This window comes from Salmo trutta, chromosome 14, assembly GCF_901001165.1.
Source record: "Salmo trutta chromosome 14, fSalTru1.1, whole genome shotgun sequence".
Classification (NCBI taxonomy): Eukaryota; Metazoa; Chordata; class Actinopteri; order Salmoniformes; family Salmonidae; genus Salmo; species Salmo trutta.
The window spans coordinates 47,827,548-47,842,969 of NC_042970.1; the positions used below are offsets into that span (position 1 = coordinate 47,827,548).

Below are 15,422 nucleotides of genomic sequence, written 5' to 3' on the forward strand. Positions count from 1 at the left end.
GCATTTGGAAATTGCTCCCAATGATGAACCAGACCTGTGGAGGTCTACAATAGTTTTTCTGAGGTCTTGGCTGATTTCATTTGATTTTCCCATGATGTCAAGCAAAGAGGCACTGAGTTTGAAGGTAGGCATTGAAATACATCCACAGATACACCTCCAATTGACTCTAAAGCCATGACATCATTTTCTGGAATTATCCAAGCTGTTTAAAGGCACAGTCAACTTAGTGTATGTAAACTTCTGACACACTGGAATTGTGATACAGTGAATTATATGTGAAATAATCTGTTTGTAAATAATTGTTGTAAAAATGACTTGTGTCATGCACAAAGTAGACGTCCTAACCGACTTGCCAAAACTATAGTTTGTCAACAAGACATTTCTGGAGTGGTTGAAAAACAAGCGTTAACCTAAATGTATGTAAACTTTCGACTTCAACTGTATGTGACCTGTGTGTGTGTGTGTGGGCTGAGCTTGACCAGACCTTATTCCACTACGACCTTCCTCCAATCTCCACACCGTGCACACCATTTAACCCTTAACCTCTGATGCTCATTGCCGTAACCCACCTCCCCACCCTAACGCCTCCGCCATCACGGCTCTGACAGGGTTACGGAGATGACACGGCCAGTCGCCCCCAGAGTCGCTCCATGTGCAGGACACCCCTTTTAATTACCCTGGCAACTTCGGCGTGTGGACCACCGCCGTCACCACCGTCCTTGTCATCAAGCAACGCGCCTTAATTGTAACAGGGGTTAAGCGTTAGCCCCTGGCGCTTGGAGGTGATTGTGGTGGTGACATTAACCCATGACGGTGACACAAGCAATATATTTACTTGTTGGTGGCCTATGTGGTGGTTGGGGGGGGGGATGCAGCATTCCTTTTGTCCTTTATGTCTCTAAAGAGATCAGGTCCTTAATGTCAGCGTCACACTATGAGTCAGTGTGAGTCCGTGACGTCAACCTGAATTGAAAACGGACGAAAAGGGTGCTTGCGCGAGCTCTGTATCTCTCTGGGGATGGAAGGGAGTCCGTCAAGTCTCCTAGGAGACCAGGAAGTAAGAGAACGCAAACAATGGGTTAAAAGAAGAGGGACGGGAGAGGGAGAGACTGGAGCATGTGTGGACAGAGCAAGAGAGATAAATATATATCTATAAAATAGGGCTAACGGGGGAGGAAGGGGGAGGGAGGGAGGGATAGACAAAGACCAGGAGAGAGAGAAAGAGTTAAGCATCAAAACAGAGGACAGAGGCCGCAGTTAAAAAAGAGCGAGAGAGAGAGCGAGAGAGAGAAAGAGAAACGGAGTGAGGAAAAGAGAGCGAAATTAAAAGTTGCTCACTGTTCAGCGCTGATGTACTCGGCCTCCACGGGGGTGCAAGCCACCTTGCCGATGCGGACCCCTGTCTGGATGTCCTTGAACTGCAGACCCAGGTTCTCCCCCGTGATGGTCAGCATGGTTCCACCCTGCCTGGGACCCGTCTCTGGAGACAACTGGAGAGAGGACAGAGATTAGGGTTGTTCGAAAAAGAAACATAATTTACTAGACCAAGGAAAGGCCCTCTGACTATGGCACTTTGACTGCACCCTCATAGGTACAGTCAATTCGGTTGAAATGGTATTGTGAACCGGAATGTCCGTTCGAGTAGCCTATATTCTTGTTCGCCAGAAAATCTTCGAGAAGTCTTCAGCTATGTGAATGTCTATCGAGAGAGACTAGTAGAGTACATCTAACGTTTCCACAGGGTGCAGCGTTATACTTTGACCACAAATGTGGTACAGGACCTGGACGAGAAAAAAAAAAGGGAAAAACTGAAACACAAGTTCATGTCCGGTCCGCTGACTATTTGCAACTTCCACAAGTGATCTTGAACACAGCTTAGTGTCCGGAAAAATGACATTTTCAAAAGGTTGCGTTAGCAGTTACTACGATGTTTCTTCACCCATCCAACTCCTTTGTCAAAACCTCTCCCTCTCTATTAATCTACTAAATGCTATTAGAAAGAGTTCAAGTTATGACCCCTTTTCTGTAGTGAATGACCCTGAGGGTGCTTTAGAGGTACTCACAGTAATGGCTGCCCACAGCTGCCCTGTACTAATCAGTGGACCATTCATCTTGCCCCATACAGACAGCGGCCCTGTCTCTATCGTTCATCACTAGCATGATTAAGACCTGCGCTAATTACATCAGCGCTGGGGGCGACTTCCATTTGTCTGACTCCCCTCTCCCTGGTTATTCATGGTTATTCGCTCAACCCCCCTACAACTGCTGGTCTTTGAGGTGACATTTTGACCCCCGGCTGGACATATTTGGTGTGTGAGTGTTTGCATGGAAGGTTATACACATGTGAGGTAAGCACTCTCACGGGCATTAGTGTCTCTCGCTCTCTCACACACACACACATTCACACATGCAAATGTGCAAGAACACACACACACACACACACACACACACACACACAGGCCCTACCCCTAATTGGAGGACAGCAGGGCACATTGACTGAACACAAACAATGCCATCGCTGCGTAACTACGGCTATTTTGGCCTCGACCCGCTGTGACCCCTCTCTCTCCCTCCGTCTCTCGGTATCTATGTGTGTCTATGTGTGCGTCTCTCCATTTCTCGCTCTCTCTCTCTGTCCATCTACTGTTTAGTAACGTTCATCTATAGGAACTGAATGCATGTCTGTATTTTTGTTCCCTTTCAAGGGACGTCACTAGCCCAAGGCTAGCATGCTAGAGGCTAGCAATGACATACTGTCACATTACAGCAGGGGACCTTCCAGGGGACCTGCTAACATGGCACCACCGAAGCACAGCGGTTTAAAAACAGTAAATATGACACGGACGTCGTACAAAAAAAGCCAAATAGCAGAGAGCAGTTTTTAACGACGGTTGCATGTGGTGCATTATCAAACAAAGCGGGTGCGTGTCACATGTACTATCAAACGGACAAAGGACAACACTGAACGTTACACCTGGCTGATTCTTTGCACAGAACGTATCTATCAATCCAGTGAGAGAGCGAGGAGAAGAGAGGAAATTCAAAAGCGAGAGAGAGAGAGAGAGAGAATAAGAAAGAATAGCGAAAGAACGAAAAAAAAAGACTCCGATAAAGAAAACGAGAGAGCGTTTTGACTGCGCCGCGCTCTCTTTGTGTGGGGCCTATTGTCGTCACTGTGTGCAGCGGGTCTGGTCTGGAGATAGCATCTGGTAAGGGGTCTGAGAGGAGAGGGCTGAATCTAAGATGAATACAGTGGAGCAGGCAGAGCCCTATCACCCAAATGAAAGGGAACATCTACAACTGGGAGAGAATCTACTCAGATGGAGAGGGGGGGCTGAAAATGGCCTCTGGGTTTCGTTTGCAGACAAAGAGGAAGCGCAGAGGATCTGAACGTGTGTGTGCACGTCACGTCAACAGCACACATCTAGTCGGTACAATTAAGTCTCAGAGAGTCATATTAAAGCATGTGAGCCATAAAGACTTGGACATGTCTGGACATTCAGTCGTATGAATTTACTGCGGCAAGAAGAAGAATGTGAACCCTTAGGAATCACCTGGGTTTCTGCATAGATTGGTCATCAAATTTGATCTGATCTTCATCTAAGTCACAACAATGGACAAACATAGTGTGCTTAAACTAATAACGCACAAAGTATTGTATTTGTCTTGTCTATATTGAATACATCATTTAAACATTCACAGTGTAGGTTGGAAAAAGCATGTGAACCCCTAGGCTAATGACCTCTCCAAAGGCTAATTGGAGTCAGGAGTCAGCTAACCTGGAGTCCAATCAATGGGACGAGATTGGAGATGTCGGTTAGAGCTGCCTTGCCCTATAAAAAAAACCTCACAAAATTTGAGTTTGCTATTCACAAGAAGCATTGCCTGATGTGAACCATGCCTCAAACAAAAGAGATCTCAGAAGACCTAAGATTAAGAATTGTTGACTTGCATAAAGCTGGAAATGGTTACAAAAGTATCTCTAAAATCCTTGATGTTCATCAGTTCATGGTAAGAAAATTGTCTATAAATGGAGAAAGTTCAGCACTGTTGCAACTCTCCCTAGGAGAGTCTGTCCTGCAAAGATGACTGCAAGAGCACAGCGCAGAATGCTCAGTGAGGTTAAGAAGAATCCTAGAGTGACAGCTAAAGACTTACAGAAATCTCTTGAACATGCTAACATCTCTGTTGATGAGTCTACGATACGTAAAACACTAAACAAGAATGTTGTTCATAGGAAGACACCACGGAAGAAGCCACTGCAGTCCAAAAAAAAACTTTGTTGCACGTCTGAAGTTTGCAAAAGTGCACCTGGATGTTCCACAGCGCTACTGGCTAAATATTCTGTGGACAGGAACACACAACACTATGTGTGTGGAGAAAAAAAGGCACAGCACACCAACATCAAAACCTCATTCCAACTGTAAAGTATGGTGGATGGAGCATCATGGTTTGGGGCTGCTTTGCTGCCTCAGGGCCTGGACAGCTTGCTATCATCGACGGAAAAATGAATTCACAAGTTTATCAAGCCATTTTGCAGGAGAATGTTAGGCTATCTGTCCGCCAATTGAAGCGCAACAGAAGTTGGGTGATGCAACAGGGCCACGACACAAAACACAGAAGTAAATCAACAACAGAAGAAAATACGCTTTCTGGAGTAGCCCAGTCAGAGTCCTGACCAAAACCAGATTGAGATGCTGTGGCATGCCCTCAAGAGAGCAGTTCACACCAGACATCCTGAGAATATTGCTGAACTGAAACAGTTTTGTAAAGAAGAATGGTCCAAAATCCCTCCAGACCGTTGTGCAGGTCTGATCCGCAACTACATAAAACGTTTGGTTGAGGTTATTGCTGTCAAAGGAGGGTCAAACCGTTATCAAATCCAAGGGTTCACATACTTTCCCCACCCTGCACTGTGAATGTTTACACGGTATGTTCAATAAAGACATGAAAACGTATCATTGTTTGTGTGTTATTAGTTTAAGCAGACTTTGTTTGTCTATTGCCGTGACCGAGATGAAGCTCAGATCAAATTTCATGACCAAACTATGCAGAAATCCAGGTATTTCCAAAGGGTTCACACTTTTTCTTGCCGCTGTATGTATGAATTCATACCTGAAACACATCATGCATATTTCACATGAAGAAATAATATATGTTCTGAAACATAGGAAGAATATGATGGACCTGGTCATACGAACTGGACTTAAATCCAGAGATAGAACGTTCTAGAAACAAGCCCTACAGGGTCACTATGGAGCTACCGTTATACATCCAATATATTGGTTTTTCGCAAATCAATCATTGTCCCTTTCACTGAGAAGCACTAGCTGTAGTCAACATTGCACTGTAGAAGTACCGTTAAGGGTGGAAAAACTGGATAAAAATATACCCTTGTACTCAGAACTAGTACTCTTTAATAAAATACATCACAAACATGAATAATGTTGTTTTGAATATCAAAATGACAGTGGAAGAAAGGTCCTTTGTCACACAGCTGTGGATGTGGTATTCATTGACTGCTATAATACTGCTGTGGTGGTGTGTTTCGTGTTGTAACAATGGTAAATCGCTGTGGCTAGGTCGATGCACTCTAGAGGGGGAGGAAGAGAGAGAGAAAGGGAGAGAGAGAGAGAAAGAGAGAGATAATTACAGGAGAGAGAAATGGAGAAAGAGAGCGCTTAACACACAATGTCCAGCAATAGCCAATATTGCAGCTTAACAATACATAGGGGAGGGCGGGGGAGCAAGGAAATCAGTCGCCTTTTACAATGAGCAGTTCCAACAGAGAAACAACACACACACACACACACACACACACTTAATTGGTTTCCGAGGGGTGGTCTTAATGCTGCTCCGCAAACCCTATGAGAACTGCTGGGGAGATGATGGATGATAGAGGGCCAAGAAGGAGGCAAGACCAACCCTATGACAGTTCATTGCTGCATAAATGACGTGTGTGTGTGTTAGGTTACGAGTGGCTGTATTTAAGCGCCAGTGTGTGTGCGTGTGTGTATTTGTTGATATTTGCGGGGACAAGTCACAAGGGAGCCAGTTGTTTTTGTTTGTGAATGCAAGATCAGTTCATCTTTCTCCCTCATGGGAGAAACGCATGAAAACATCAGGAAAATTAACACAATTCTTATAAGTACATTTTATAGTAAAATGAGGGGGAGAGAGAGAGAGAGAGAGAGAGAGAGAGAGAGGAGAGAGAGAGAGAGCAAGAGAGGGAGGAGAAGGAGAGGGAGGGAGGGAGAGATAGAGGGCCACAGCAGGCATAGGTGGTAAATTACTTATAATTATGGTGAAATGGCCTTTCAGTGTGCCCCACTCCACATGCGAGCGAGAGAGAGAGCGAGACTAATGCAACTACCACTAGCAATATTAAAGCACTACGGTGTCCATATTAGGACACCGTCAACCTCACTTTGACAGGCTAACAATGTGGATCCTACTGCTCACTATTGTACAATGTCAAACTGAGCAAGTTTACAGGGAGAAATATAATTAAATGCCTCTCAATCCCAGTCGTCCCAATGAAATGACTGGCTAATCCACTAGGTCATAAAGGGCCACACAGTGGCTAATGCACTTAGCGAAGTACTAGCATTATAACAGGCTAACAATGTGGTACCCTACCGCTCACTATTGTACCGTATCAAACTAAATTTAGAGCAAGAAAAAGCACAAAATGCCTCTCAATCCCCATGCCTTGAATCCCAGTCGAACATTTGTCCAAATGAAATTAGGGGCTAATCCGCTAGCTAATAAAAGGGCCACAAAACGGCTAGCGTACTTAGATTAGCGTGAGCAAGAGAGCGAGCGAGAGAGAAAAGAAATAACAGAGCACAGAGAACGAGTCCAAGTTTAGGGAAGGAGGGATTTGAGAGTAGGGACGTTGAGAAGTAGGGTAATATTCAATTTGGGTGGAAGAGGAAATGGTCTTTCTAGCGTTAGAGGGATATGTTCTTCAGGGAAGAATGAGATTCTTTCAGTTTGTCATCTGTCCACTGTCGAACGTTCCTGTAATGTTAATGTCGGAGGAAAATAACATGGCAGTGTCAAGGCAGCGTTGTAACAATGCTTGGTGGGCGCTAGTTATTTTTGTCCTTTTTGTGTCTCACTGTCGAGTCTCTCTTTCTATCTTCTCTTTTCACTCATCTTCTTGCCTTCCAAACCCTCTTCTCCCACCTCTCTTTTTGAAGCTCTTGTACTGTACCCTTGCTTTTTCCACTGTATGCTGTTTGTGGTACCAACATCTTCCCCTCAGGCTAAGCTTTACCCCCACCCCTCAGCCCCCTCCCCACACCTCGTGCGCTTGTTTTAAAGAGATAAGTGAAGAGCGGGTGAGAGAGGGAGCATTAGCTAATGGATTTATCTGTGTGCCAGTGCCCCAATTATCCCAATTAAAGGAGAACTTCACTACTTAGGAACCTACTCTTTATTTTTTGATGTACACAATTTCACCTGTACGGCATCTTAAGACCTGCATCACGATACTGAGTGCCATTTGTAAAAGGACGCATTTGTGTTTTTGTTGTTGTTGTCTTTGTACATGATTTTTGGATGCCCTGGAACTCCAGAATGAGGACCAGGAAGTCAATCGCTGCTGGGGGTAAGTGTCTCAAAACCAATTAAAATCGCAAAAGAAAAATGTGTGGACCTTTCTATAACATGGCATTTCCACCAAAAAATACAGATTAGCTTCCTAAATAGTGAAATTCTCCTTTAAGCATTCAGAAACTGAGGGGATACGTGATCCTTTCCCTCCGAAGCATACACATATTTCAAGGTGGTGGTAGAGGAAAACAAATGAAAAAGAAAGGGGCATGCATTTCATTTTTGAAAAACAGTAGACTCCCCATCTCATTAATGTAACAATTAGAATGAGAGAGAAGGGGAATAGAGAGAGAGAACAAATCTGTCTACGTTCATGCTTGACGTGGTTCATACAGCAGTGTGTGTGTGTGTGTGTGTGTGAGACAGACACAGTGCTACACTGTTGGGACAGTGACCTGGGCCACGGCCAGACGAGGACCACCGCTATGGCTACCCACTGCAACAGCTGGTAACGTCACGCCACTCTCACACACACACACACATACACTCCTCCCTTCATCAGTCGTCTCGGTGATCCGTGACGGCCCGTAGACTGCCTCCTCTGTCCTGCCCATCTGTAAGACTACACAGGGGGGGGGGGGGGGTCAAGCTACCTCTCTAACTGTGTCCTCTATCCCCTATTATCCCCTTTATGCCATGTGTTGCAAATACCTCACATTGAAACTTGACTCCAATTCCTTGTACACTTAAATGTCTGAGGATGTCCTAATATGGACGTCGTATTGTTCCCCCTGAGTTGAAGGAGTTCCTTATATGGATGCTGTTCGCCGCCCACCCTAGTACCACCCTTCCCTTGCCATCCGTACCTTTATGATCTTGGGGTGGGCACAGCGACTGTTGCCCGTGGTGGCATGCATCCAGCTGCTCTCCAGGGGGGCACATTCCTGCCTCAGGGAACACTTCTTCTCCTGGACGCACCAGCCACACTCAAACCTGGGGTCAGCCTTCAGACACATCCCACAGCTGTCCCTCAGGGCAGGGCACTTATACAGGTGGGCTGGAGGGAGGAGAGGGAGAGGAGGAAGTGGGGGGGAGGGGGTGAGAGAACATGTTCAGTTGGCATCCGAAAGTCTGAAATGACACCAACCCTTTCCCACATCGGTCACAATTTAGTCTTGCAAAGTATGTCTCACATGTCACCTCTAAAAACCAAAAATCTTCAACGATATTACCCCCCCCCAAAAAATTACACGACTCAATATTTTTTTTTATATGCAATGAAGCCAAGCGGTACTCAAATGGCCGCAAGAATTCGACGGAAGAACATTTTCAGCCTCTCAAATCCCATTGGTCATGCTTAAACTTGAAAGTAACCCTGGGCCAATTAAATGATACTAAATGAGTGATTTAATTACATTTACATAGCGGGGGTTAAGCGAGGGAGCATCGTTATATGGTTATCTTCGTTAAAATGAGGATGAGGAGAGAAGTGACAGAAAGAGGGAGACACATTGAGAGAACGTGAGAGAGACACACACACACACCACATGAGCAACACACCGAATTTAACTGTGATTGAAAGACTTAATTGACTCGGACAATCAGGTGTGTTGCTGCTTGGTTGGAGAAAAACCCTGCACCCATACTTGTCTCCCTCCCAATCTGTCAATGCCCAGCTTTCACCACCTCAAACACTCACCCATCATTGACACTGAGATACATTGTACTCACTATTCAGACAAGTACAAAGCTACATTTCTCATTGTGGTACATTGTGTCTGAATCTGGTTTGTTGTGGGGTTTGTCTGTAGAGGCTTTAGTGAACACTTCCCTAAATGTGATGTTATCTTCCATCTCACATCGCAGCAGGAGCCCCCTGCTTTACAACCCCCCACTGCCGTGGTGACAACAACAGCAAAACGCTGGGCGTACACAATTTATCCACGGAAGACATCACTTATTTTCTTTGGGGGGGGGGTTCTACTCCCTAGTTGGTGTGTGTGTGTTTAATCACGACCCACAGGGCCCTGTTTGTGGAACGGTGGCGCTAAACACACACATGCGAAGCCACACACACACGAAGGCGTGCACACGTCTAGACACCCACCCACACCGAACCACCCACTCTACGCCTAAGTAACTGACATCACAGAAAGGTGAGTGTGAAGTGACTGTGTCCAGTTTTGCGGCTATGGGTGTGTGCCGGCGCGTGCGCGTGTGCTCATAACATGTGTGCATGCATTTCTGTGTCTTTCTAAATACCACACAAGGGATGTATGGTAGTCTGCCCACATCCCTTACACATGCAACACACCCTTGCCAGCCACACAGTTGCCGTCCAAAGAGTTGCATTTTAGCACGGGAGAAACTTACTGAGCTATTTGAGAGAGTATATTTTAACCTAATAGCGTGTCAGAGCATGTATATAACTTCCCGACTTGGCTTCCAACTAGCCCTTTTGGTCACTGTACGAATGATTTAACGTGCAGCGGTAGCTTACATAAAACTGAATCTCCATGCTACTGCCGTGGCTGTGGCCATCCGCTCGGAGAAGCTCCCACAAGGCGTCGTACAAGTGGTGACAGTGGGCGGCAGACATTTTCAGAGCTTTTCTGGAGTACCACAAAACTGTGTTACCCTTCTTAGCTAAAGCCTAAGACATGACCGCAGGGAGCTAACACAAGTCACGCAGGTTTACTCATGACAGGCGCGTGGTTCACCGAAGCGCCTCTGTTACGCACACATTGCTATATGTACAGCGCATTCGGAAAGTATTCAGACGCCCTTCCCCTTTTCCACATTTGGTTAAGTTACAGCCTTATTCTAAAATGGCTTAAATACATTTTGTTCGTCATTCTACACACAATAATCCATAATGACGAAGCGAAAACAGTTTTTTTCTCAATTTGAGCACATTTAAGAAACAATTGAAACATTTACATAAGTATTCAGACCCTTTGCAATGAGAGTCGAAATTGAGCTCAGGTGCATTCTGTTTCCCATTCATCATCCTTAAGATGTTTCTACAACTTGATTGGAGTCCACCTGTGGTAAATTCAATTGATTGGACATGATTTGGAAAGGCCTACACTTCTATATAAAGGTACCACAGTTGACAGTGCATGTCAGAGCAAAAACCAAGCCATGAGGTCAAAGGGAATATCCGTAGAGCCCCGAGACAGGATTGTGTTGAGGCACAGATCTGGGGAAGGTTACCAAAGCATTTTTGCCGCATTGAAGGTTCCAAAGAACACAGTGGCCTCCATCATTCTTAAATGGAAGAAGTTTGGAACCACCAATAATCTTCCTAGAGCTGGCCACCTGGACAAACTGAGCAATCAAGGGAGAAGGGCCTTGGTCAGGGTGGTGACCAAGAACCCGATGGTCACTCTGACAGAGCTCCAGAGTTCCTCTGTGGAGATGGGAAAACCTTCCAGAAGGACAACCATCTCTGCAGCACTCTACCAATCAGGCCTTTATAGTAGAGTGGCCAGACGGAAGCCACTCCCCAGTAAAAGGCACATGACAGCCCGCTTGGAGTTTGCTGAAAGCCACCTAAAGACTCTTAGACAACGAGAAACAAGATTATCCAAGACAATGCAGGAGTGGCTTCGGGACAAGTCTCTGAATGTCCTTGAGTGGCCCAGCCAGAGCCCGGACTTGAACCCGATCGAACATAGCTGTGCAGCGACACTCCCCATCCAACCTGACAGAGCTCGAGAGGATCTGCAGAGAAGAATGGTTGAAACTCCCCAAATACAGGTGTGCCAAGCTTGTAGAGTCATGCCCCAAAAGACTTGAGGCTGCAATCGCTGCAAAAGGTGCTCAGGGTCTGAATACTTGTGTAAACCTTCTTTTTATATATATATATATATATATATATATATATACACACACACATTTGCAAAAATTTCTAAAAACCTGGTTTTGCTTTGTCATTATGGGGTATTTCGTGTAGCTTGATGAGGAAAAATACAATTCAATCAATTTTAGAAGGCTGTAACGTAACCAAATGTGGAAAAAGTCAAGGGGTCTGAATACTTTCTGAATATACTGTATATACGGTATTCTAGTAAATGCCACTCCGACATTGCTCATCCTAATATTTATATATTTCTTAGTTCCACTTTAGACTTGTGTGTATTGTTGTGAATTGTTAGATACTACTGCACTGTTGGAGCTAGGAACACAAGCATTTTGCTACACGCGCAATATCATCTGCTAAATACGTGTACAGTATGCGACAAATAACATTTGATTTGATATAACAAGACAGTTCTTGCATTTGACATCCAAATTCGGGTCTCAGGCGTGCCACAAGACTGTGTTACCCAGCTGAGCTAAAGTCTAGTGCTTACCTTGGATGTTGTAGGGGTTGTCGATGACAAAGTTCCCATTCCACACCACCGATAGGTCCACGGGCAGGTCGCTGATGTCATTACCTTCGTAGTTATACTGCAACGACACAAATACAACAACGACACAGTCAGACTTGCATTACTGTAATGTTGTTACAGTGTCCCTAAAGTTCACTGAAAGACAACACATTGTTGTTGCGGAGAGTTTATGGTGTTTATTTGTATCATGTTACCCCTGCCTGAAACCAAGTTTCCCCTTGGGGACAATAAAGTTTGAACTGAACTGTTGGATTTCTGTTCAAAGTATTTGGGTTTTGGTTGACTGAAAAGTGAATAAATAAAAACATTTTTTAAACAGTTAGTACACTAATATATTGTCTTTGTTTTATTTACATTGTTTTAACGTTCATGGCTCATTTGAGTCATAAGCACAAATTGGACTAACACTGTAAGTACACTTGGCCTTCTCTTGTTTCTCTCAGTGAAGACAATTACCCTAATAGGATAGGGTTACATAGCTGCTGATTGTGTAATTCCAAGAACAAGTCCCAGGATGAATTCTTAATCAATTAAGTTCTTAATATTATTGTCCATGATTAACAGGAGCTCTTGTTCAACAGAATTCTCTCAAGCACTGATCCTAGATCTCCACTCGTACTCAGATGCTTTGTGAATACAGGCCCTGCGCAACAGATGGTACGCGTCTAAATCTCTAACGACTACCTATGACGATGATCCATCTATGTGACACTAACCTAACGTAGCGGGCATAAATGAAACGCCTGAGCAGCGTTTTTTCCTTTCTGGTCCTGATAAGAGAGAGAGAGGAGAAAAAAAAAAACAGTGGGGTAGGTTCTCTTATGCACTGTTTAATGAATCAAGTAAACGTGGAGTTAAGATGGAGCTTTGCCTTAAGGTCGCAGGCTCTCTCTCCATTTCCCCTGAAAACTCGGATGCATCCCGTAGGTATCTGGCCACGGTAAGGGTGATCTGCCACTGTCAGCAATATGTGAGTGTGGTACTCTGTTTAGATCGTTTTTCGGCACCCCTGTTTCGACATTGTGGTCCCAACATTTCACATAATATGCCGTTGGAAACAGTAAAAAAAAAAAAATGGAGACACAGCAATGTGCATTCAGTAGATAAGGACTCCAGCACACAGCAATGTCACGGTACGTGATTGGTTGGTTCATTCGCCACATGGTGATTGGATGATTTTCCTTCTGTCTACACAGCCTCCTACAACTAATGAATATTCACAGATAGAATTTTTTAAATAAAAGTTATGCTTTTAGACTGAACTTAAAAGGACTATTTATTTAGTAGCCATTATATATTTATTGGATCACTTTACTCAGGGTTACTGCAATGCTCACCATTGAACATTAATGCGACTTTAATCCAACTTTTCAGTGGTAAAGTATGCTTGCTTCTATATGGACTCCGGTAGCGTAGCCGACTTAACTTTTTACACCGTGGTAGAGAGGTAATAGAAAAGGATAGGGTAGGATAAGGAGAGGGTGCTGTGTGTGTGTATACAGTATATGGATTGAGTGTAGGGCTGTCCGACCCCCCCTCCCCCAAAAAATAGACTGGTAGACATTTTTAAACGTTTATTTTTTCCATATGTAGACACACGCTATGTGTTTTACTCAAATCAACTACATGTAGGCTACTGAGCTTGTCTGATGTCCTAACACTGACTAAATAATTAAGACACACACATGACTCAAGAGGGAGCCAAAGATCAAGATAGCCTAACCAGAAAGAAGAAAAATAATATTCCGAACAACCAGATTCTGCCATTCCGCTCCCAAAGTTGCCACTAATAGGGTACACCAGGGGTTTGCAAACTTTTCCATTTGGAGTGCCAATTTATCTTACCATGTCTACCGACCTGCGTGCCAGTTATGATTTTTTTTTAAAGTCTTCGTATCTCAAAATCATTGTCATGTGGTTAATACAAATTATATCTAACTCTAAATTAAAATTAGACAAATCTAAAAAGTGGCTTGTATTGCCAACTATGTAAAAATTGCCCACATAAAGCCAACAAATAAAAAGATTGCAGACTGCAGGTCGAAAAATATCCTGATAGAAATGAATGACATTGGCTACACAGGGCCTGTCTGCAAGGAACTTGACACATTGTATCAACGATCAACTTGGTCCATCCCAAAGCTTGTGCTAACAATCTTGAAACATTGTACATTGGTTTCCTGCACCCTTAGCTCCCGGACAGACACAGACGGATGCTATTTTGCGCAAGATGATGAGTGTGTGAGAGAGATATTGATAATGTGAGAAAAGAAGGTAAAAAAGAGAGGAGCCTGGCTGAGAGGTAGGTGAAATTAGCATCTCACTCATTATCAAGGTACACTCGGAACAACAATAATAATAATAATAATAATAATAATAATAATAATAATAATAATAATAGTGGAAAATGTATTGTGATTAACAACAACTACAACAACATTAATGATAATAATAATAAATTAAAAGTAGTAGTAGGCAAGTCTGCCATGTGGCTTTTCAGTCATGTTCAAACAAAATGGTAAATATTGACATTACATTGCACTTTCCACTGGCCGTTCCTTCTGTTGTGGCAGGAGGACACATATTTGGCTGTCAAAACTGCACATTTTGGCTTCTCATCCAATAAATATGAGCTTTTTCTTCAGATTCTCTGTACTCTAAAGAAAGATTCTCTTAGGTCTGAGTATTTGTCACAGTGTAATAGGGAATGCAGCTCTGTCTCTACCTCTCCCCGGGGGCAGAGTGAGCACAGCCTGTTCTCTCTGGGCAGCCAGGTTTGCCTGAGTCGACCGGTCTCTATGACCAAACTGTGCTCACTGAGTCTATACCTAGTCAGTGTTTTCCTCAGTTTTCTATCAGTCACAGTGGTCAAATAGTCTGCCACCATGTACTGTCTGTTTAGAGCCAAATAGACAAAAAAAATCTAAGTAAACCAATGCTATCTTTCCAATAGGTGATATATTTGTATTTTTGCTTTGTGATAATTTGGATGGGCCAGATTTTCTGAGTACTGTCCTGATGCTTTGTTCAGTTGGTAACGTTTAATGAATTGAGCTGCTGGTTGAGGGGACTCTTCTCCAAGGTCACCTCTTGGCAGTTGAGGAATGAGATAAGTGGTGGTCACTTGTTTTTAAATGAAAATAACATTTGGTGGCTCTTTTTTGGATATTAATCAGAAGGGGGAATTGGCCTAATTCTACTCTACCTGCGTTGTTTGGAATTTCTCTCTGTACCCTGAGGATGTTCTTACAGAATTCCGCATTCAGGGTTCAAATTGGGTGTTTGTCCAATTTGTCAAATTCTTGTTTTGTAAGCGCACCCCACACGTCGCTGCCCTATAGTGTAATTGGTTTCTCTAATGACTGTCTCGCCTGGTTCACCAACTACTTTGCAGACAGAGTTCAGTGTGTCAAATCAGAGGGCCTGTTGTCCGGACCGCTGGCAGTCTATGGGGGTACCACAAGG

At 44.0% G+C, this 15,422-nt stretch overlaps 1 protein-coding gene across 2 annotated transcripts in view; it reads right to left on the minus strand.

Moving 5' to 3' along the window:
• Positions 1-15,422, minus strand: part of LOC115208290 (plexin-A1-like) — an 86,034-nt gene that overhangs the window by 54,186 nt on the left and 16,426 nt on the right. For both annotated transcript variants that reach the window (XM_029776225.1, XM_029776224.1), the window contains exons 2-4: positions 11,919-12,015; positions 8,427-8,617; positions 1,339-1,490 (exon numbers count right to left, since the gene is read on the minus strand). In XM_029776225.1, the coding sequence (XP_029632085.1) occupies positions 1,339-1,490; positions 8,427-8,576 (302 nt within the window). In that variant the 5' untranslated portion in view covers positions 8,577-8,617; positions 11,919-12,015. The remainder of the gene's footprint in view (positions 1-1,338; positions 1,491-8,426; positions 8,618-11,918; positions 12,016-15,422) is intronic.